General features: G+C 41.9%; 1 protein-coding gene across 5 annotated transcripts in view; it reads right to left on the bottom strand.

Annotated features, from left to right (window-relative positions):
- Positions 1 to 985: 985 nt before the first annotated feature.
- LOC106588159 (phosphatidylinositol 4-phosphate 5-kinase type-1 alpha) overlaps positions 986 to 24867 on the bottom strand; it is a 27127-nt gene continuing 3245 nt past the window's right edge. For 4 of the 5 annotated variants that reach the window (XM_045709496.2, XM_082970290.1, XM_082970291.1 and 1 more), the window contains 14 exons: positions 24690 to 24727; positions 24452 to 24541; positions 23880 to 24010; positions 23000 to 23117; positions 22141 to 22293; positions 21606 to 21905; positions 11588 to 11790; positions 11292 to 11375; positions 10573 to 10621; positions 10409 to 10493; positions 9993 to 10151; positions 9697 to 9832; positions 9490 to 9552; positions 986 to 9405 (listed from right to left, as the gene is read on the bottom strand). In XM_045709496.2, coding sequence (XP_045565452.1) covers positions 9180 to 9405; positions 9490 to 9552; positions 9697 to 9832; positions 9993 to 10151; positions 10409 to 10493; positions 10573 to 10621; positions 11292 to 11375; positions 11588 to 11790; positions 21606 to 21905; positions 22141 to 22293; positions 23000 to 23117; positions 23880 to 24010; positions 24452 to 24541; positions 24690 to 24704 — 1812 coding nt within the window. In that variant the 5' untranslated portion in view covers positions 24705 to 24727 and the 3' untranslated portion in view covers positions 986 to 9179. The remainder of the gene's footprint in view (positions 9406 to 9489; positions 9553 to 9696; positions 9833 to 9992; positions 10152 to 10408; positions 10494 to 10572; positions 10622 to 11291; positions 11376 to 11587; positions 11791 to 21605; positions 21906 to 22140; positions 22294 to 22999; positions 23118 to 23879; positions 24011 to 24451; positions 24542 to 24689; positions 24728 to 24867) is intronic. The other variant, XM_014176852.3, reaches the window with a different exon arrangement.

Here is a 24867-nt window from a genome sequence, read left to right as displayed (position 1 = left end):
GGGCCGCAGCTAGCAGATGGGCATTCAGGGGAAGTCGCGATGGAGGAGCCAGTTGATAAACCCCCTGGGCGAATTACGTCGGTATCCAGTCGTGATGGGTCGGCGGGGGTCCAGACCGATTGGCAAAATAGGAATTGTAGCCCAAGGAGTGGCTGATGGACCTCTTCGGCTAGCCGGGAGATGGGTCTAGCAAGGCTAGCTCCAGGCTAATATCCTTCATCTATGAAGGAGTGCACAGGCTATTACAGCGTTTCCTGAACTCGGGACCACAAGGGGTGCACATTTTGGTTTTTGCACTTACACTATACAGCTGATTCAAATTATTAGTTGAATCATCTGTGTAGTGCTAGGGCAAAAACCGAAACGTGCACCCCTTGGGGTCCCAAGTTTGGGAAACCCGGGGCTATCATATTATTGCTTGTTGCTAACTAACAGTTTATGTCGCTCACTGACCTTGCATAGCGAGGTCATGGATGTAGTGGCTCACTATCGCCATCTACCGGATAATTGAGATTACATCAGAAAAATAGTACTGCGACATTTACTATAGTTAATTATTGAAAAGCAGATTTTTTTGGGTCTCCTTATCGTAATGTCAACTACATTATGCGATTACCGACTTGTAAATACAGAGCACAACTATGCAGATAACCATGCACAGTATGCAATTTTCTCCACCCGGAACTAGGGGTGGGTTCGTAATTCATTAGTTATTCTGCACTCTGGCACACTCAAAAGGGAGTACTCTGAATCGTAGATAGCCAGAGTGAGCTTGAGTATGTGGGCTCCATTTATTTTATACCTACTTTTTTTTCACCCCTACACCCTACTAAAAGATGTACGTTTGATCACAATTTACCTCAAAGACCTTGATTTTTTCTGATACCCAAATGTGTAATATTGCACAAAGCATATTGATCAGACATTTTCAATAATAAACAGCACACAGTAAATCCTGCAAAAGTATTTTCCACTTACAAGGCAATTATTTCATTCTTTATCTTTAATGAATTCAGGTAGGAATACAGTATGAAAATATGCCTGTCCCTGAAGAACATGGAAAGGCAATTGACAACACATGAAAAGGCATTTCAGTGATTTCTACACCCACACATAGTTTATACAAAGAAAAGCAATCATACCAGGTTGTTGAACTCTTGACATTAAGCATTTTAACAGGAATGTTAGTTGTAATAGTCACTACAAAAATACAGCACAGAAAAATAGGAAAAGTTTGACAGTTGAATGTTAGTTTCATTACGAGAAATGCAATCTACCTCTTACTCAATATCGCATACAATCACTGCAGTACATAATACATTTTTGGAGAAGGCATTTTAAGACAGACATAAATAATGAGAAAATACTAATAAATATAACTATTTACAAACATAGGCTGTGTGTGTCATAGTTGCTCTAGAGGTTTCGAATGTAATTCAGCTGTATATTAAAATAGCTTGCTCATTTCTTTAATATCGGGACAATGCATTGTCTGGCAGAATGATAATGAATATAGTAGTTAGCCAATACATTTTTTTTACCCTTTACTAAAACCAGTCAGTATCTGGTGTGACCACCATTTGCCTCATGCAGTGCAACACATCTCCTTCGCATAGAGTTGATCAGGCTGTTGATTGTGGCCTGTGGAATGTTGTTCCACTCTTCAAATGGCTATGCGAAGTTTCAGGATATTGGTGGGAACTGGAACATGCTGTTGTGCACGTCAATCCAGAGCATCTAAAACATGCTCAATGTCATGTCTGGTGAATATGCAGGCCATGGAAGAACTGGGCCATTTTCAGCTTCCAGGAATTGTGTACAGATTGTGACATGGGGCCGTTCATCATCATGCTGAAACATGAGGTTATGGCGGCAGATGAATGGCATGCCAATGGGCCGCAGGATCTCATCATGGTATCTCTGTGCATTCAAATTGCCGTCGATAAAATGCAATTGTTTTCGTTGTCTGTAGCTTATGCCTGCCCATACCATAATCCCACCATGGGGCACTCTGTTCACAACATTGACATCAGCAAACCGCTCACCAACACGGCGCCATACATGTGGTCTGTGGTTGTGACGCCGGTAGGATGTACTGCTAAATTCTCAAAAACGACGTTGAAGGCTGCTTATGGTAGAGAAATAAACATTCAATTCTCTGGCAACAGCACTGGTGGACATTCCTGCAGTCAGCATGCCAATTGCAAGCTCCCTCAACTTGAGACACCTGTGGTATTGTGTTGTGACAAAACTTGACATTTTAGAGTGGTATTTTGTCCCCAACACAAGGTGCACCTGTGTAATGATCGTGCTGTTTAATCATCTTGTTGATATGCAACACCTGTCAGGTGGATGGATTATCTTGGCAAAGGAGAAATGCTGACTAATAGGGTTTGTGCATATGGAACATTTCAGGGATCTTTTATTTCAGCTCATGAAACATGGGACCAACACTTTACATGTCGCATTTATATTAGTGTTCAGTATACCGCTATGGCTGAACCTGTTATATTGTTTAAAATAACACCTTTGTCATTGAGGAAATCAATGGAAACATCAAAAGGGGACAACATTCCACACCTGAACCCTCAAGTATCACCTACAGGAGTGCTGTGGCTGCTTTCTGTTATAGAAAGGTAGAAAGGATTATACATAGGGATTATAATGGTGTAAAATCATTCTATATTGATTTTGGTTGTGGAATGAGTTATAAAAATGTATAGGGGATCATTAGAAGTATTCTTTCATACCCTAAAAATAATCCTGTTGAGAAACTATTTGTTGATCCTTGTATATGTGCTTTTCCATAGTAAATTCTGGTTCTATAAGGGGACACAGTTTCCCGACTAAGTCCCTCTCTGGCCCAACTGTCTAATGCCACAAAGCGCTAGCTAAGACCCATCTTTACACACCAGAAACTACAGGCCCTGCTGGCTACATGCCCTAAAATACTTTCTTAATGGGTTTACCAAACACTGTACATTCTAGCCATTCCAGCATACAGGGTGTGTAACATTCACAGTGTGCTTGTGGCCAAACATCTAAATATGTCACAGGGATTTTTTAAAAACTTTCTTCAAACAGTACTTCTGAACACCAATAGTGGCATTATGTCATAGTGCCACAGTTTGGAATAAAATCATATATACCAATATAACATAATGATAGTATAGTACAGGAAAGCGCACTATGGAAGATCTCCAGAAATCCAATTCACAGGCAGGATGAATGAATCACAAAAGGGAGAAACAGTCTTGACGCCATTTGGTCACTGTTGTGAAGGCTTGTTTAGCCTCTTCTCACATAAGGCAACTTATTAATGTAGCATGTCTACCATTGCCTCGAATATAACAATACTAGGAGTCTTAGTTTCAGGGATGTGCAGGTCCTGACAGATGCACCCGTTCGGAGATGCAATGCACGACAACTACAACTTAGATGTACTTGTCTAATACACCAACTGTGGTCTAATAGAAAAGGCACCCATGCACTCTCAGACACAGTACTACTGAATCCCGTGCAGGGTTTGGAAAGCTCAAACGAGAAGGATCCCATCAATGGAATTTGGATGCATGGTCCCCATAATAGCATCTGGAGTGTGTCGCTTTCCAAATGTACTCCCCTCAGTCTTTCTTTTCTCTGTTTCCCTTCTTTACCTCTGTCGCTTTATCCTTCCATTGTTTCTCTTTCATAAGGCCTTCAAAAAGTTTTCCATCTTACACACATCCCATCTATTGACTTCCTTTGACCTAATTGTCCTCACATTAAAGTCCATTTCAGTCTTTCACAGTAAATTGTTCACTGCAACAAAAAAAAAAATTAAAAAAAATTAGGTTGATTAGATAAGTTTCAATCCACAAAAAAAAAAAAGAACAACTCCAGTTTGGCCTTTTCCCAGTCAATCATGAAACTTACCTTCAGAAGACAACACCTGCGTGCCATCTATGATTAGTATTTTCATTGTTTGGTACTGAGAGGTTGAGGTATTTCAGAAGTTGAGGCTAGGAGTGGGCGATATGGCCTAAAAATCCTTTTTGAAACTTAGGGGGATCTTTAAATGTTCTCTAAATTAAGCTTTGTTGTACAATTAAAGGTAAAATTCACTGCATTTCAAACAGTCAGCAATAATGTAATGACTTCAGGGTGCGTGAAATTAGGCTAAATGTAAGTCCCACTAATAATTTGATCAAACTAGTTTAACCTGCTTTTTTGTAATAAAAATCACCCATCTGGCTTTCAAGTCTATGAAAACACAATTTTGTTACAAATTTATCCAGAACAATGCATAATGCACATTCACTAATAATGACTGACTTCTTATAGCAGGTATTGAGGCAGAGGGAGGGGCTTGGTGTTTGAGTGTAAACAGAGGAAGAGGCAAAGCAAGAGGTTTCACCCCGCCAAAATCTGTCCAAAATTAGCACCATGCGTTTTTATGGCCTTATTTTGGACCCAAGCGTGTCACCTGCCTTCCCGACTTTGGGACAACGACTCCCATTGTTAGGGCAGAGACATGAGCATCTTGTCATTAGGAGCGAAAGACAAGACAACATGAGAACAAGCGGACATAAAACACCCATAAAACTAAAATACAGGCATTTGGATTATTATGCAAAAACATACATTTAAATGAATTTGATATAAAATCGCCCAGCCCTATTTGAGGTATTGAGAGTGTTACAGAATATTAAGATATGTCTTAGGAGCATGATTATACACTACCACTTCCAGACTCCATTCCCAGGGGGGCAACAGCAACTGGGTTCAATTTGAACTGTCAAGCCTTGATAAAGCCCACAGGTGCATGAGGATCATGAGGATCACAACTTGAGAGCGAGCACCTCTCGGCTTGACAGTGTTTTGTTTTAGTTCGTTTTGTAAAATATGCATTTTGGTTGCCCTTTTGAACAACAAACAATTATCTGCAGAGCTGGCCCTGGATCCAGGTAAGTTCCTGAGCACATGTACATTAGTGTTGCAAGGTATACCGAAACGTATGTACTTTTTCGACACTAGAATATGAAAAACTGTTCCGTACTAGAATGTTACTTGCGGTACTTCTTTCAAATGGGTCTCACGTCATCTACTGATTGAGGATAAAGTCCATCAGCGCAGCCAATGTCCCCGTACATTGCGAGAGCAATGGATTTTTTTATTTTTATTTTATTTATTTTTTTATTTTTTTATTTAAAAAGGCAAGTCCGTTAAGAACAAATTCTTATTTACAATGACGGCCTACTCCGGCAAAACCCGAACGACGCTGGGCCAATTGTGCTCCACCCTATGGGACTCCCAATCACGGCCGGATGTGATACAGCCTGGATTGTACACTCCCTCAAAACTTGCGACATTTGTGGCACTGTGTTGTGTGACTAAACTGCACATTTTAGTGGCCTTTTATTGTCCCCAGCGCAAGGTGCACCTGTTTAATGATCATGCTGTTTACATCAGTTTTTGTACCCCGTCAGGTGGATGTATTATTATTAATGGATGTATGCTCTCGGAGGATGTGTTGGTACCATTCTTTATTCATGGCTGTGTTCTTAGGCAAAATTGTGAGTGAGCCCACTCCCTTGGCTGAGAAGCAACCCCAGATATGAATTGTCTCAGGATGCTTTACTGTTGGCATGACACAGGACTGATGTTAGCGCTCACCTTGTCTTCTCCGGACAAGCTTTTTTCCGGATGCCCCCCCCCCAAAAAAAATAAAAAATAAATAAATTGGAAAGTGGATTCAGAGAAAAATTACTTTACCCCAGTCCTCAGCAGTCCAATCCCTGTGCCTTTTGCAGAAGTCTGTCCCTAATGTTTTTCCTGGAGAGAAGTGGCTTCTTTGCTGCCCTCCTCGACACCAGGCTATCCTCAAAGTCTTCGCCTCACTGTGCGTGCAGATGCATTCACACCTGCCTGCTGCCATTCCTGAGCAAGCTCTGTACTGGTGGTGCCCCGATCCCGCAGCTGAATCAACTTTAGGTGACGGTCCTGGCGCGTTGCTGGACTTTCTTGGGCGCCCTGAAGCCTTCTTCACAACAATTGAACTGCTCTCCTTGAAGTTCTTGATGATCCAATAAATGGTTGATTTAGGTGCAATCTTACTGGCAGCAATATCCTTGCCTGTGAAGCCCTTTTTGTGCAAAGCAATGACGGCACGTGTCTCCTTGCAGGTAACCATGGCTGACAGAGGAAGAACAATGATTCCAAGCACCACCCTCCTTTTGAAGTGTCCAGTCTGTTATTCAAACTCAATCAGCATGACAGAGTGATCTCCACCTGTGTTAACGAGAGAAATCACTGACATGTCAGCTGGTCCTTTTGTGGCAGGGCTGAAATGCAGTGGAAATGTTTTTTGGGGGGGGATTCAGTTAATTTGCATGGCAAAGAGGGACTTTGCAATTAATTGCAATTCATCTGATCACTCTTCATAACATTCTGGAGTATATGCAAATTGGCATCATACAAACTGAGGCAGGAGACAACGTGAAAATTTATATTTGTGTCATAATCAAAACTTTTGGCCACGACTGTGTGTGTATATCTATATATACACACACACACACACAGTGTCGTGGCCAAAAGTTTTGATTATGACAAATATTAATTTTCACGTAGTTTCCTGCCTCAGTTTGGACAAACTCGCGACTCGTCAGTGAAGAGCACTTTTTTCCAGTCCTGTCTGGTCCAGCGACAGTGGGTTTGTGCCCATAGGCGACGTAGTTGCCGGTGAGGATGTCTGGTGAGGACCTGCCTTACAACAGGCCTTCAAGCCCTCAGTCCAGCCTCTCTCAGCCTATTGCGGACAGTCTGAGCACTGATGGATGGATTGTGCATTCCTGGTGTAACTCGGGCAGTTGTTGTTGCCATCCTGTACTTGTCCCGCAGGTGTGACGTTCGGATGTACCAATCCTATGCAGGTGTTGTTACACATGGTCTGCCACTGCGAGGACGATCAGCTGTCCGTCCTGTAGCGCTGTCTTAGGCGTCTCACAGTACAGACATTGCAATTTATTGCCCTGTACACATCTGCAGTCCTCATGCCTCCTTGCAGCATGCTTAAGGCATGTTCACGCAGATAAGCAGAAACCCTGGGCATCTTTCTTTTGGTGTTTGAGTCAGTAGAAAGGCCTCTTTAGTGTCCTAAGTTTTCATAACTGTGACCTTAATTGCCTACCGCGTGTAAGCTGTTAGTGTCTTAACGACCATTCCACAGGTGCATGTTCATTAATTGTTTATCGTTCAATGAACAAGCATGGGAAACTGTGTTTAAACCCTTCACAATGAAGATCTGAAGTTATTTGGATTTTTACAAATTATCTTTGAAAGACAGGGTCCTGAAAAAGGGGATGTTTCTTTTTTGCTGAGTTATATATATCACACACAGAAAAGCACATTTTTTTTGTCCATTAAAATATCATCAAATTGATCAGAAATACAGTGTAGACATTGTTAATGTTGTAAATGAGTATTGCAGCTGGAAACGGCAGATTTATTTTTAATGGAATATCTACATAGGCGTACAGAGGCCTATTATCAGAAACCATCACTTCTGTGTTCCAATGGCACATTGTGTTAGCTAATCCAAGTTTATCATTTAAAAAAAGGCTAATTGATCATTACAAAATCATTTTGCAATTATATTAGCACAGCTAAACTGTTGTTCTGATTAAAGAAGCAATAAAACTGGCTTTCTTTAGACTAGTTGAGTATCTGGATCGTCAGCATTTGTGGGTTCGATTACAGGCTCAAAATGGCTAGAAACAAAGACATTCTGAAACTCTTAACTATTCTTGTTCTGAGAAATGAAAGCTATTCCATGCGAGAAATTGCCAAGAAACTGAAGACCTCGTAAAACACTGTACTTCTCCCTTCACAGAACAGCGCAAACTGGCTCTAACCAGAATACAAAGAGGAGTGGGAGGCCCCGGTACACAACTGAGCAAGAGGACAAGTACAGTTGAAGTCGGAAGTTTACATACACTTAGGTTGGAGTCATTAAAACTCGTTTTTTCAACCACTCCACAAATTTCTTGTTAACAAACTATAGTCTTGGCAAGTCGGTTAGGACATCTACTTTGTGCATGACACAAGTAATATTTCCAACAATTGTTTTTTCACTTACAAATTCCCTATCACAATTCCAGTGGGTCAGAAATGTACATACACTAAATTGACTGTGCCTCTAAACAGCTTGGAAAATTCCAGAAATTAATGTCATGGCTTTAGAAGCTTCTGATAAATGATGTCAATTAGCCTGAGTCAATTGGAGGTGTACCTGTGGATGTATTTCAAGGCCTAACTTCAAACTCAGTGCCTCTTTGCTTGACATCATGGGAAAATAAAAAAATAAAAATCTGCCAGATGAGCTGTTGCCGGTAGGTGCACTTGATTCAAAAGTCCTGTGCACCGGGTAAGCAGGGTGTTCCCATGAGACAAACTCCGCCTACCCGGCAAAGAGTGCACCTACTGCGCTGCCCAATCAGATAGCTCAAATCACCATGGCTACAGAGCTTCCATGACCCTGGCCACAGCCAAGTTTAATAGGCTACTAGCCTACGTTAAATGTAATAACTTTAAAAACCCATTACCACAGAGACTGTCAACAAATACAGCAAAGCGCTGCTGTATTAAGGAATATGTAACTTTCTCTGGTCATAGGAACAACATGAATTTGTGCATGAGTCAGATGCGGTGCGACTCGAGTTTCGCCATCAGGTGGAAGACGGTGTCCTCACTCTGGTCAGTCTCACCAGAGGAAAGGAAAGAGAGCAGTTGGGAAAAATCGTTTTGAACGGTCATCCAACTCGGAATTCCAAGTCAAACTCTGGCATCTTTCTAGAGCTCCGACTTCGACCTTAAGATCCCTGACGTCGTGATTTTACCTTGCTGACCATCAGATGCAGGTACCATCAGTCCAGTCAAATAAAAAAGCTAACTTCAATTCATGCTCCACAGTGCCTCACAAGTGCTAAACCAACTGATCTATTCTCTTATCAAAGCTCCAGTTTTGAAATATGGTCTGATTAACAATATTGGCAGGCCAATCACATAGCTAATATGCTGTGATAATGTATTAGGCCTACTGCCCAAACCTCATTCCTACAAAACTGTTTGTCAGGTGAATGTAAAAAAAAATCTGAGCAGTAGATCTCAGCTTGCTTTTTGACTGCGGAAGTGATCTTGACTCAGAAAAGGTTGGTGACCACTGCACTAGGCCATTCAAGGAATGAGTTTGACACCCCAGGGTTAAGGTATTGAATATTTTCATTGTTAGGTTGAGGTATTGACCGGTTGACGTATCGCATACTTACATAACAGCTGCTTGTCTGAGGAACTATGTCACTGAGTGAGATGACGTCACAGCCACCGATGCACTCGTCAACTGATGACACTGAGGTCACTCCTTCAAAACTGAGGACAAGAGATAATTTGTTTGTGTGTGTAGCGCATATACCTTATAGTGGAAAGGTCTGAGAATGCATTTCCCTTATTTACCTTTTGGGGGTGCTAGCGTCCTGCTCTGTACTGGCTGCCTCATGGACCTCCTCTCCCACAGACCTGTGAGAGGACAGATTAATAAACACATGATTCAATCATATAAACATGACACAGATGTGATGCAGTGATGACGCAGTGATGAGACCATGGGAAATTACTCAATACAACAGCATAACGAGACAGCTTGGAGAAAGACACACAAACCTGACGGAGGGAGCTGTGGTAGCGAGCGTCGAGCTTCCCAACAAGTAATTGAAGAGGGTTGATTCAACAGAGTTCCTGGTGACAACATCGTGTGTGGGGGTATTTGGTGGTATGTCAGGGCGCCCTGACTGCACCACTTGGGGGAGGGACAACACATAAATCATTCGTTTTGTAAAAGGTGTCAACCACTGATACGTGCTCTCAACTGCAACTTCCAATGACAACTATATCCTTAATAATAAAATAATAAAATCACCACATTAAATTTCTTCCAAAACTCCCCTCCCATTGCTCACCGCTGACTCCCTCAGTCTCTGTACTTTGGGAGTGTGGGCCTCCTAGGCTGCTGCTACTGCTGGGCTGGGGGAATGGAAAGGGTCTGGCGCTTGCAGTGTTGGCCCTCCGTAAGCCTCCCTGGGTCCCCACTCGGCTCTTCTTTGATGGGGATGTCTTCACTGGAGGGGAAGAGGAGAGGAAGGGGTGGTGAGAGGACTGCTCCTCTGGCTGAGTTCCGATTCTCTACCCTTCTCAAGATGTGTGCACTCGTTCAGACCCCATTATGCATTTAAAAGCATTGTATTGGTGCAAGCATGACTGGAAGGAGTTTCCTTTTCAATACATGACGGGGAGTGCACACTTCTAGAGAAGGGTAGAGAGTCAGGAAGCAGCCATTGTGTAGAGAGATTTTGTAGAGTAACACTCAAGCACTTACATGGAATCTTCTTGAAGACTGTATTGCACATGAATTTCTGAAAGCGGTCTGCGTAGAAACCTGGTCTGTGCACTGACACTGTATCCTGGAAGAAAGAGGGGTTTAAAATAGCAGATAGCTTATTAAAAAGGTCACCACAGAGGATAGTGTGTCTGAACTCTTACCCCGTCATGGACCAGAGCTTTCCAGGAGTGCTCGATCTTCTTCACAAACCTGACCACAAACACAAGACATGGGTTGCTTACTACAGACCAGGGTTGGAGTCACTTCCATTTTAATTCCAGTCAATTCAGGAAGTAAAACCAAATTCCAATTCTTCCCAATTAAAAAACATTGAAGAGAACTGGAATCAGTATACTTACGGAATTTACTGAAATTGAATTGACCCCAACCATGCTATTGACCTAATCAATTCCTCCAGGACTCTGCAGCGTTTTCTGGTGATAGTTGTGGGCCAAAATTCTTCATTTTGTAGAGGCAATTCAGATATTTAGCTAGGCAATTCGCAATGATTTTGTCCAATTTGTCACAAATGGGCTGATGGGGGAAAACATTTGACGTGTTGTTTGATTGAACCATTTTATGATGTAAAAGTGTGGCTATTGGTTAAACCTGCGAGCCCTCTTTGTAGTGCGGTGATCGGACAGTTATAAAAACTGTCAACTTATATTCGGTAATAGTGCGGTGATTGGTCAAATTTGCAAGTCCTCGCATCAAATGCGGAGAATTGTGGATTTTGCGAATACTCGTGCGATTGCAGAATTGCTAATTCCTGGAGGGACTGCCTAATGTATTCATAGTTTCACACATACTTCAGACAGACACAAATGCCAACAAAACTATTAATATACCACTACGTACAATGAGAGCAGTAGTTAGTTACCTGTAGGACTGCAGAATGTCGATTATGCCAATGTACACCAGCATCCTCTTGCCCTTGGAATTGCGTGCCGGAATACCTCCCATGCTGCAAGGACATAGAGAATACATCATGCACTAACAAACAAGTAATTTCAGTCTAAATTTGAACTTATCAGCCTACAATACATATCCTATTACTTCAGAAATGCAGACGTAACGTGTCTAATGATCAAATCGAGATGTGTAGCGGACATACAAGGTAACCAATCACTGGCCTCGTTTAAGCTCCTGAAACAAAAGAGAATGCATAATACTCACTTGTCCTCAGTGTCCAATGCTCCCTTGCCGTGCGCCTCTCCTTGGATGGCCTCTATGGCAGTGCAGTAGAGGGACTTCTGGCCCTGCGACGGTGGCGGCCTCTGGTCGGCCGCCTCCTCTCCAGCCCGCTCCCGGGCCGCCTGCTCCAGGTTGTGGATCCCCACCAGCATGCTGTAGTCCATGATCTTAAAGCTCTGTAGCAGCTACATGGGATAAAGGAGTCAGGACTAGGGCTGTTGCGGTGACCGTATTACCGCCACACTGGCAGTCATGACCGTAGTCAAATTCCACATCACGGTAATCTCCTCTTATGCATTCTGGACATGAGTTGGTGGTACCCAACTCAACAACTACCAACAGGCCGCTGATGGCCTGGTACTCAGTGCTCGATTGTTCCTCTAACCACTGACATCAATGCAAATGAAATCAAAAATCACATCAAAACAGTATCCTGCTTTTAAAACTCACTGTTAGGCTACATTTCATTACCTCACCATAATGATCAATTTGAAGAAAGAAGTTCAACAACAGGTTGAAACTGAGTGGAAAACATGGTTTTTGTGGATGTTGTTTCAGAACCAAACAACGAAATGGACAGTGCTTTCTAAGGTGCTGATTAATTCAAAGCATTTAACGTTGCATGTAGAACACCCATATTTGAGCTTATACAGTGCATTCGGAAAGTAAATCAGACCCCTTCCCTTTTTCCACATTGTTACGTTACAGCCTTATCCCCCCTCAATCCCCATAATGACAATACAAAAACAAGTTTAGACATTTTTGCTAATTTATTACAAATAAAAAAAAAAGTTATTTACATAAGTATTCAGACCCTTTGCTACGAGACTCGAAATTGAGCTCATGTCCATCCTGTTTCCATTAATCATTCTTGATCTTTCTACAACCTGATTGGAGTCCACCTGTGGTAAATTCAACTGATTGGGCATGATTTGGAAAGGCACACTCATGTCTATATAAGGTCCCACAGTTGACAGTGTATGTCAGAACAAAAACCAAGCCATGAGGTTGAAGGAATTGTCTGTAGATCTCCGAGACAGGATTGTGTCGAGGCACAGATCTGGGGAATGGTACCAAAAAATGTCTGCAGCATTGAAGGTCCCCAAGAACACAGTGGCCTCCATTATTCTTAAGATGGATGAAGTTTGGAACCACCAAGACTCTTCCTAGAGCTGGCCGCCCGGCCAAACTGAGCAATCAGGGAAGAAGGCCTTGGTCAGTGAGGTGATAGAGCTGAAGAGTTCATCTGTGGAGATGTGAGAACATTCCAGAAGGACAACCGTCTCTGCAGCACTCCACCAATCTGGCAGTTATGGTAGCATGGCAGACGGATGGTAGAGTGGCAGACGGAAGCCACTCCTCAGTAAAAAGTACATGACAGCCCGCTTGGAGTTTGCCAAAAGGCACCTAAAGGACTCTCAGAACATGAGAAACAAGATTCTCTGGTCTGATAAAACCAAGATTGAACTATTTGGACTGAATGCCAAGCGTCACGTCTTGATGAAACCAGGCACCATCCCTACTGTGAAGCATGTTGGTGGCAGCATCATGCTGTGGGGATGTGTTTCAGAGACAGGACTGGGAGACTAGTCAGGATAGAGGAAAAGAGATGAAGAGCAATGTATAGAGATCCTTGATGAAAATCTGCTCCATAGCACTCAGGACCTCAGACTGGGGCGAACGTTCACCCTCCAACAGGACAACGACCCTAAGCACACAGCTCAGATAACGCAGGAGCGGCTTTAGGACAAGTCTCTTGAATGTCCTTGAGTGGCCCAGCCAGAGCCCGGACTTCAACCCTATCGAACATCTATGGCTAGACCTGAAAATAGCTGTGCAGCATCGCTCCCCATCCAACCTGACAGAGCTTGAGAGGTTCTGCACAAAATAAAAAAATTAAAATGGGAGAAACTCCCCAAATACAGGTGTGCCAAGCGTGTAGCCAAGGTGTGCCAAGCGTTACAGCCTCAAGAAGACTTGAAGCTGTAGTCGCTGCCAAATATTTATGCATACTGGATGGACTGGTTACCTTATGCTACACTACAAACTTTCTATCCATGAGTCAAAGAGATAGTATAGGAACTATGGCAATGCTGTGCAGGGCGGCTTACATAGTTACCCTACAGTTATAGTGAATTTGAATAATAGGGCTTTTATATTTCATAACTAACAGCCTGACAATTTAATTGTACCTTTATTTAACTAGGCAAGTCAGTTAAGAACAAATTCTTATTTTCAATGACGGCCTAGGAACAGTGGGTTAACTGCCTTGTTCAGGGGCAGAACGACAGATTTGTACCGTGTCAGCTCAGGGATTCGATCTTGCGGTTACTATTCCAACGCGCTAACCACTAGGCTACGCTGCCGCCCCAATACCTTAAGCTACAGAATCTCACCCCCATACGTTTCCATCTCCTTCATTCCTTTCTTGAGCGCGCAGAACAGTTGAAATATGTTTTATTGTGAAAACATGGCACAAATTGATGTTCCCAAACAGATCACCATTAAGCATTGGATAGCTGCAGGAACATGGTTAGAAAGCCCATGGCATACAGAGTTCGGGCGGAATATCACCTGTCGCGCAGCGGAAGGCTGCGTGCTCCTCAAGCACAGTGGTTAACGCGTAAAGTTAAATAAGTGTTCTTATAAGGCCAGACATTTCTACAAGCAATCCCATGTGAAAGCAGAGTTTTGATGGCTGCTACTAAAAAGAGGATCCAAGCTGCTATTATACTTATTTCTCAGCTGCTCTGCTATAAAACCGAGTGGCCTCCACTTGGTATTCGAGTGCATACAGATAACTTGTATTTTTTCCCCTGCACTTGTTCTTACCCATTTCATAAAAGGGACATTCTAAATCAAAACACATTTTTCATATTAGTAAAGACAAGATTAAATTGAGAATAGTCTGATGAGTGAAATATGATCACTTGAGAGAACAGGGTGTGCAGCCTGCAGCAAGGAACAGAGTGCAAGCTTTTGTGACTTTTTCAAATAGTCAATAGCCTATAGTTGCATCATGCAGCCCATATCTGTTTTGATCTGAGACATTCTAAGGTTTGTATCATTCACAACTACATTTGCCAAATAACTAAATCTAGTGTATAGGACCGGTTTCAAAGGATACATTTTACACTCAACTAAGCCACTCACTCTGGAATGGGAAAAATATAATTTTATTCAGCTACGTTCAATTATATTATTCTTACAATAAAATAATGCCACAGGACTTAAGCATATCTTGTCTGCTAAATTAACTAGCCTACAGCATGGCACATAGCCTGATAACATACAGTAGACTGACTGATATTTGGTTCTTCTGAAATACATTTCTCATGTTTCTTTAGACCTGCCTAAAATAAATAATGTGATGGTTATATATTAAATGGCTTTATTCAACGTTTTAAAATGTAGATATTCCAAAGGCGTGCATCAGCGGCTTGTATACCGGCAGCCCTGGAGATGGTAAACATGTTTATGTTCATTAATGGTCAGTTACCGTGAGACCGGCAGGCATTTGCATGACAGTAACCGTCTGACAAAATGCCATGACCGCCACAGCCCTAGTCAGTACTCAGAAGAACTTTGAGTACCAATTTAGGATCAGGATATCATTTTAGATTACAAGGAATAAGATTACATGGACAAAGGGGACTCGATTCTAGAACTACACTCCTACTCTGAGATGTGCAACAACGTCCTCAGCAAGACCTGAGAACTTAAAAAAAAACATTTTACTCTAGACCACCTTTACACTACACAGATGCTTACAAAGCTCTCACACGCTCTCCATTTGCCAAATCTGACCATAATTATATCCTCCTGATTCCTGCTTACAAGCAAAAACTAAAGCAAGAGGTACCAGTGACTTGTGGTCAGATGACGCAGATGCTATAAAACAGGACTGTTTTGCTAGCACAGACTGGAATATGTTCCGGGATTCATCCGATGACCTAGAGAAGTATACCATTGGGCTCCCGAGTGGCACAGTGGTCTAAGACGCTGCATCTCAGTGCAAGAGGCGTCACTGCAGTACCTGGTTCAAATCCAGGCTGCATCACATCCGACCGTGATTGGGAGTCCCATAGGGCAGCGCACAATTGGCCCAGTGTCGTCCAGGTTTGGCCCGGGTAGGCTGTCATTGTAAGAAAAAAAATCTTATTTAACTGACTTGCCTAGTTAAATAAAAGGTTAAATAATTATATATTCTTTTTTTTTAAATAAATCACCGGCTTCATCAATAAGTGCATCGACGACGTCGTCCCACAGTGACCATATGTACATATCCCAACCAGAAACTGTGGATTACAGGCAACATCCGCACTGAGCTAAAGGCTAGAGCTGCCACTTTCAAGGAGCGGGACACTAATCCAGACGCCTATAAGAAATCCCGACGAACCATCAAACAGGCATAGCGTCAATACAGGACTAAGATTAAATCCTACTACATCGGCTCTGACACTCGTCGGATGCGGCAGGGCTTGCAAACTATTACAGATTACAAAGGGAAACCCAGCCAGGGGCTGCCCAGTGACGCGAGCCTACCAGACGAGCTAAATGCCTTCTATGCTCGCTTCAAGGCAAGCAACACAGAGCACCAGCTGTTCCAGACGACTGTGATCACACTCTCCGTAGCCGATGAGAGTAAGACCTTTAAACAGGTCAACATTCACAAGGCCGCAGGCCCAGACGGATTACCAGGACTTGTACTCAAAACATGTGCTGACCAACAAGCAAATGTCTTCACTGACATTTTCAACCTGTCCCTGACCGAGTCAGTAATACCTACATGTTTCAAGCAGACCAGCATAGTCCCTGTGCCCAAGAATGCCATGGTAACATACCTAAATGACTACCAACCATGAAGTGCTTTGAAAGGCTGGTCATGGCTCACATCAACACCATAATCCCAGAAACCCTAGACCCACTACAATTCGCATACCATCCCAACAGATGATGCAATCTGTATTGCACTCCACACTGCCCTTTCACACCTGGAAAACAGGAACACCTACATAAGAATGCTGTTTGTTGACTTCAGCTTAGTGTTCAACACCATGGTGCCCTCAAAGCTCATCACTAAGCTAAGGACCCTGGGACTAAACACCTCCCTGTGCAACAGGATCCTGGACTTCCTGAGGGCCACACCCAGGTGGTAAGGGTATGCAACATCATCTGTCACGCTGATCCTCAACACAGGGGCCTTTCAGGGGTGCATGCTTAGTCCCCTCCTGTACTCCCTGTTCACCCACGACTGTGTGGCCAAGCATGACTCCAATACCATCATTAAGTTTACTGACGACAATGGTAGTAGGCCTGGTCACCGACAACAATAAGACAGCCTATAGGGAGGAGGTCAGAGACCTGGCAGTGTGGATTCAGGACAACAACTTCACCCTCAATGTGAGCAAGACAAAGGAACTGATTGTGGACTACAGGAAAAGGAGGTCTGAGCACCCCCCTCCCCATTTACATCGACAGGGCTGTAGTGGAGCGGGTCAAGCGATTTCAAGTTCCTTAACTAACAAACTATCATGGTCCAAACACACCAATAAAGTCGTGAAGAGGGCATGACAACACCTATTCCCCCACAGGAGATTGAAAAGATTTGGCATAGGTCTCAGATCCTCAAATGGTTCTACAGCTGCACCATCGAGAGCATCCTGATGGGTGCATCACCGCTTGGTATGGAAACTGCTCGGCATCTGACCGCAAGGCGCTAGAGAGGCTAGTGCGTATGGCGCAGTAAATCACTGGGGTCAAGCTTCCTGCCATCCAGGACCCTAAAAATGGTCAGACTCCAGCCACCCAAGCGATAGACTGTTCTCTCTGCTACCGCACGGCAAGCAGTACCAGAGCTCCAAGTCTCGGTCCAAAAGGCTCCTACCCCCAAGCCATAAGATTGCTAAACAGTTCATCAAATGGTTCCCCGGACTATTTTCATTGACCCCCTTTTTTTACACTGCTGCTACTCGCTGTTTATCATCTATGCATAGTCACTTCACCCCTGCCTACAGCACCAGTCAAAGGTTAGGACAGACTCATTCAAGGGTTTTTCCGCATATGTGGGAACTCCTTCAAGATTGTTGGAAAAGTATTCCAGGTGAAGCTCGTTGAGAGAATACCAAGCAAAGCTGTCATCAAGGCAAAGGGTGGCAACTTTGAAGAATCTCATATTTTGATTTGTTTAACCTCTCTGGGCTAGGGGGCAGTATTTTCACAGCCGGATAAAAAACATATCCGATTTAAACTGGTTACTACTCTTGCCCAGAAACGAGAATATGCATATTATTAGTAGATTTGGATAGAAAACACTGAAGTTTCTAAAACTGTTTGAATGGTGTCTGTGAGTATAACATAACTCATATGGCAGGCAAAAACCTGAGAAAATTCCAAGCAGGACGTGGCCTGTCTGAGAATTTGTAGTTCTTTTGATTCTCTATCGAAACGACAGTATCTCTGGGGTTACGTAGCACTTTCTAAGGCTTCCATTGGCTCTCTAAAGCCTTCAGAAAGCGGATTGAGGCGTCTCCTGTCTCTGGGCAGAGTATAGTGGCTCAGTTTCTCAGTGGTCTGCCTGGTGACAAAGAGATTGGATATGCTCGTTCACGAGACCACTTTTTTCTTTTCCTCTTTGAATGAATACACTATTGTCCGGTTGGAATATTATCGCTATTTTACGAGAAAAATACCATAAATTGATTTAAAACAGCGTTTGACATGCTTCTAAGTACGATAATGGAACATTTTGAATTTTTTTTGTCTCAATGCGCTAGCGCATTACCCTTTGGATAGTGACCTGAATGCACGAACAAAACGGAGGTATTTGGAACAAAAACAACATTTATTGTGGAAGTAGCAGTCCTGGGAGTGCATTCTGACGAAGATCAGCAAAGGTAATACAATTTTTCTAATGCTAATTCTAAGTTTAGTGTGCTCCGAAGTTGGCGGGTGTCAAAATAGCTAGCCGTGATGGCTGAGCTATGTACTCAGAATATTGCAAAATGTGCTTTCGCCGAAAAAGCCATTTTAAAATCTGACATAGCGATTGCATAAAGGAGTTCTGTATCTATAATTCTTAAAATAATTGTTATGCATTTTGTCAACGTTTATGAGTAATTTAGTAAATTCACTGGAAGTTTTCAGTGGGGATACATTTTCTGAACATCACACACCAATGTAAAAAGCTGGGGTTTTTTTATAGATATGAACTTGATTGAACAAAACATGCATGTATTGTATAACATAATGTCCTAGGAGTGTCATCTGATGAAGATCAAAGGTTAGTGCTTCATTTAGCTGTGTTTTGGGTTTCTGTGACATATATGCTTGCTTGGAAAATGGCTGTGTGATTATTTTGGGCTATGTACTCGCCTAACATAATCTAATGTTTTGCTTTCGCTGTAAAGCCTTTTTGAAATCGGACAATGTGGTTAGATTAACGAGAGTCTTATCTTTAAAATGGTGTAAAATAGTCATATGTTCGAAAAATGTAAATGATTGCATTTGAGGTTTTTGTATTTCGCGCCACGCTGTTCCACTGGCTGTTGAATAGAGTGGGACGGTCACGTCCCACTAGCCCATAGAGGTTAACACTTTTTTTGGTTACTATTTATTTTATTTATTTCACCTTTATTTAACCAGGTAGGCAAGTTGAGAACAAGTTCTCATTTACAATTGCGACCTGGCCAAGATAAAGCAAAGCAGTTCGACAACATACAAAAACAGAGTTACACATGGAGTAAAACAACATCCAATCAATGATGCAGTAGAAAAAAATAAAAAAATAAAAATAAGATTATATACAATGTGAGCAAATGATGTGAGATAAGGGAGGTAAAGGCAAAAAAATGCCATGGTGGCAAAGTAAATAAAGTATAGCAAGAAAAACACTGGAATGGTAGATTTGTAGTTTGAAGAAAGTTCAGAGATAAAATATTAATATAATAATAATATACTATATGACTCCATTTGTGTCATTTCATAGTTTTGATGTCTTCACTATTATTCTACAATGTAGAAAATAGTAAAAATAAAGAAACCCTTGAATGAGTAGGTGTCCAAACGTTTGACTGGTACTGTACATATTACGTCAATTACCTGACTAACCACACATTGAATCGGTAGCCTCGTATTGATATTTAGTGTAATTATTTGTGTTACTTCAGCTTATTTTATACCAAAAAAATGTTTACTTAAAAAACTGCACTGTTGTATGTGACAAATACAATTGGATTTGTTTTCCTAAAAAAGTGAACCCGTTAAACGCTGAGTGGTTAAACAGTTGTTTAGCCTGTTAATGAAAAGCTACAGTTCTTGTCTTTTTGGAAATTGACTTACATTTTGAAACCAAAATATACTTAGCGTAGTATACAATATTAAACGTTGTTTAGAAAATGCCACGAGAAGGCGTCAGAGTTTGAGGTTAAACCACTTTGTGTTTCATTTCCTTGACACGATACTAACAAGTATCACAATCGATCGGCATGGCTGATTAATTAGGGCCGATTTCAAGTTTTCATAATCGGTAATTGCCATTTTTGGACACCGATTATATTGCATTCCATGAGGAAACTGTGTGGCAGGCTGACCACCTGTTACACGAGTGCAGCAAGTGGCCAAGGTAAGTTGCTAGCTAGCATTAAACGTATCTTATAAAAAAAACAATCTTCACATAATCACTAGTTAACTACACATGGTTGATGATATTACTAGGTTAACTAGCTTGTCCTGCATTGCATATAATCAATGCGGTGCCTATTAATTTATCATCGAATCACAGCCTACCTCGCCAAACGGGGGATGATTTAACGAAAGAGCATTCGAAAAAAGCAGTCGTTGCACGATTGTAATTAACCATAAACATCAATGCCTTTATTAAAATCAATACATAGAACTATATTTTTTTAAACCTGCATATTTAGTTAAGAAATTCATGTTAGCCGGCAATATTAACTAGGGAAATTGTTTCACTTCTCGTGTTCATTGCACGCAGAGTCAGGGTATATGCAGCAGTTTGGGCCACCTGGCTCATTGCGAGCTAATTTGCCAGAATTGTACATAATTATGACATAACATTGAAGGTTGTGCAATGTAACAAATATTTAGACTTAGGGCTGCCACCCGTTCGATAAAATACAGAACGGTTCCGTATTTCACTGAAAGAATAAACGTTTTGTTTTCGAAATGATAGTTTCCGGATTTGCCCATATTAATGATCTAAGGCTCGTATATCTGTGTTTATTATAATTAAGTCTATGATTTGATACAGCAGTCTGACTGAGCGGTGGTAGGCGGCAGCAGGCTTGTAAGCATTCATTCAAACTTTACTGTGTTTTCCAGCAGCTCATAGCAATGCTTGATTCACATGCCATTTATGACTTCAAGCCAATCAACTCCAGAGATTAGGCTGGCAATACTAAAGTACCTATTAGAACATCCAAAAGTCAAATGTATATGAAATACAAATGGTAGAGAGAGAAATAGTCGACGCGTCATAATTCCTACAATAACTACAACCCAAAACTTCTTAACCTGGAATATTGAAGAACTGGGAATATTGAACCACCAGCTTTCATATGTTCTCATGTTCTGAGCAAGGAACTTAAAAGTGAGCTTTTTTACATGGCACATATTGCACTTTTACTTTCTTCTCCAACACTGTGTTTTTGCATTATTTAAACCAAATTGAGCATGTTTCATTATTTATTTGAAACTAAATAGATTTTATTTATGTATTATATTTAGTTAAAATAAGTGTTCATTGTTCATTCAGTATTGTTGTAATTGTCATTATTACATATATATAAAAAGCCGATATATATCTCTCAAATCAGCCGATTAATCGGTATCGGCTTTTTCTGGGGTCTTCCAATAATCGGTACTGAGGAAAAAATCATAATCGGTCGACCTCTAATCACAATACTGGTATTATCCCGGCCCTAAAATATACACCGCCACCCACAAACACCTCTACAGACCCATTCTCCCTCCCTCTCACCAGGCAGTCTCTCTGGATGGTCTTGCTGAGGGCGTTGTAGTTGTCTGGTTCCAGCAGAAGACCGTCGGGAAGGTCCTGGATAAAGTCCAGATCCTTGAACGTGGGCACAGCCCTTTCTCGCTCCTTGGCCGAGGCTCGTCTTTTATAGGTGGAGCCCTTCATGTCGTACTTGAGGTGCATGCGCACGGCGCGCGGGAGCAAGTTGTTCATGACAGCAATGCGGATGTTCTTTCCCCCCGCCTGGATGCAGTAGAGACCGTAGAACTTTGGCAGCAAGGTTCGCTTGTTCTGGTTCAGGTTCTAGAGAGCGAGTGGAGGGGAAAGGATTGTGGTCCAACTATGTCAATCAAATCCACTTTTAGCATAGAATACAACACACGCAATAAATCAGGAAACATTCAGGACAAAGATTGAAGTGTAGCAACTACTAGGTCAACTTGGTAACTCAAAGGACAAAACATAAGGTACACAATGGATCATCACACAGACACACACACTATTGCATGCACAGGTGTACCCACACTCACTCTCTTACCATGAAGTAGCCAGGCAATAGTTTCTGTAAGAACTCAGCCTCTTTGTGCTGCACAGTCTTAATGATGAACTCGTCATCACTGGAGACGTAGAACAAAGATCCACTGGCTCCAGAGTTGGACAGCTCAATCAGTTCCTCGTTACACAGCGAGCACTGCAACAAAAACAGTATTCATTATTTGTTACCACCAAACTTAAATTAATAGCCCAGGCGTTTATTTAATTAAATCACTGGACACAACAGGAACTTAGAGACAGGCTTCTATTTGAGCCAGTTATCTATTTCCTTAATGCACACAGCTGATGTGCATAATTCATTGTTAAATCCTGCATTTTAATACATTTCCTGCACTAATGTGTTATCATTTACACACAGTGTCCCATTCTTTTGTCTTTAGTATTGCCTCTAGTTTGAGAAAAAAATAAAAATGATTATCCTCTGACTGTGCATTTTCTGCAGTTCTTACTTTTGCCACTAGAGAGCAATCAGACAATTTCTGGGGGTCTGTGCTCCCAAGTTGTTGACTGCTTTTGTGCTTGCCAGTTAGCTAGCAGCTGTTAGCAGCCAATGGCTAGCAGTTTTTCACTGGCAATAAAAACAGATGATTGCCATCATTTTTTTGAGTCACTAGTGAATTATGTAATGTAACAAATCAACCATTAAACCTTGTAAAAATATTTGCTATCCTCTTAAATTCATTTACCAGGCTTTTATTTGAAATATCTGCCGTTGCCCGGCTATTAAAAAAGGGACAGGCAGCTATCTGAAACTGGGCTTTCAATTGACGTTTTTACAGTAGGTAAATAGACCATTCCACTTCCAGTACTGCCTTTCGAGGTGGATTGAGAGAGTGTAGTACCAGGTAATCGTCTGGTCGGATACCAAACATCTCCCTGAAGTAGCGGAAGGCGATGGGAGCGTAGGTCTTGAACCTGAAGTCACTGTAGTGGTGGGCTGGGGTCAGGTTACTGCCCTCACTAAAGACGAATAGAGGAGTGTGATTAATACGTCAAGAGAGAACATGAACTTACGTAAACACAATTCTACACTTGTTAAGAACGCAATATTGAAGCAGAGGAGAACATTAAGGGATAATCAACGAGAGGCTATGCATTCTTTGGAAAATAATGTACGAAGTGGAAGGTATGCTCCACGACCCGCTAGCAGAGTGGAACTAACCTTCCACGGAGTTGCATTATTTTCTAGAAAACGCATTGGGCCACGAGTTGAATACCCCTTTGATATCATGGCTATAATTTAACACATTTGCCGCTAAAAATGTGTTCATTTGACTCTAGAAATGTGTTCAACATCCACTGAAGTAGCTAGCAAGTTTACTAGATAGCTATAGTATTTGCCTTGGTAAACAAACAGAATTGCTAGTTTAGCTAACCAAACCATGAGCCCTAGCTTGCTATTACGAAAATAAAATTCAACAATGCCCATGTTTTCAATTTGACTTTTGCTTTCAAAAGTATCTCAAACAGAGCATATAAGAATGAACTATAGCCATTGAATTCTACCGTGCAAATATACCATGCGTTATAGGGAAATAATGCAAGCTATAGAATGCCCTTCAAGGCAATCAGAAACGAGTATTTAACAATGCCATGGTAAAATTGGGAAGAACATTATTTAACCTACTTCTTTGTCACAATTCCAAACTTGAAATATTGACATAAAAACATAACAGAAACACATACTCCCTCTATACTTTCCTGTCTATAAACCACACACACCTGGGGAAAAAGATGCTTTCCACCACTTCAAAGTCCTGCATGAGTACATCTCTCTCAGGTTTCTGGCTCAGGCTGCCCACTGTGTGTGTGATGCCCAACTGGATGGCACCTTTCAGGGCAGACGAGGTAGTCTGGAGGAGGACAGAGCAGAGATCGAGATTGAATAGAAAGGAAGAGAACGTATTTCCCAGGTTGAACATATGCACATGTTAAAGTCAGCAGAAGAGTGCTCTGAGTTTGAAGTGCATGCCTGGGGTGCACACCGTAGCAAATACATAGACATATATATAATGAAAACTAGTGTTCCTATTAGACAAATTCAGATAAGTTCCTCCCCATTTTGTCCCATTTAGTTCCTAGTAAATACACTGCTATGACCTCTTCAAATGGGGAAACATAAATAGATGAGACATTTCAAAACCAGCAGATTTATCTTCACAAGACTAAACATGTGATTGGCGGTTATGTAATTAACTGACAGGGACTGAATATGTTAATTCATAAGAAAAACATTTAAGTAGGAAAGATGGTCTGTTACAATGTGTGAATGGGAGTTGACCAAGAACTCTGACCTTCTTGTAGGTGGTCTCCCCAGTGGGGTCAAGCCCCCGGTGGCCAATAGTCTTCTTTATAGTTTGAGATGAGCTTGAGGACCCTAGACCCTGTGAGTGGAAGAGAGAAGAGGTGAGTCACAGGAAGAGACAAAGGACATAACACAACCTTTCGGTGAGCCTACTTTATATACATGAGTGGGATTACTGAAGGCATAAATTATTGGCATGAAAACCACAATGTACATCATCTTCTCACCTCTAAAGAAGCCATCTTCCAAGTCCCAGTTGAGCCTCCTGAGAGAGAAAAAAAAAGTGAGGGAGAGAAAGAACAAGAAAAAAGATTTGAGAGCCGTTGTTTACTGCGCACACAGCACTATGCAATAGATCGTAGAGCTGCTGTTGTGAATTGTTGCCGTTGGTCATGCCAATCCCAA

Source organism: Salmo salar, chromosome 27, assembly GCF_965601325.2.
Source record: "Salmo salar chromosome 27, fSalSal1, whole genome shotgun sequence".
NCBI classification, from domain to species: domain Eukaryota; kingdom Metazoa; phylum Chordata; class Actinopteri; order Salmoniformes; family Salmonidae; genus Salmo; species Salmo salar.
The sequence above is the reverse complement of the archived record's forward strand: the minus strand, read 5'-3'. Positions and strand labels throughout refer to the sequence as shown.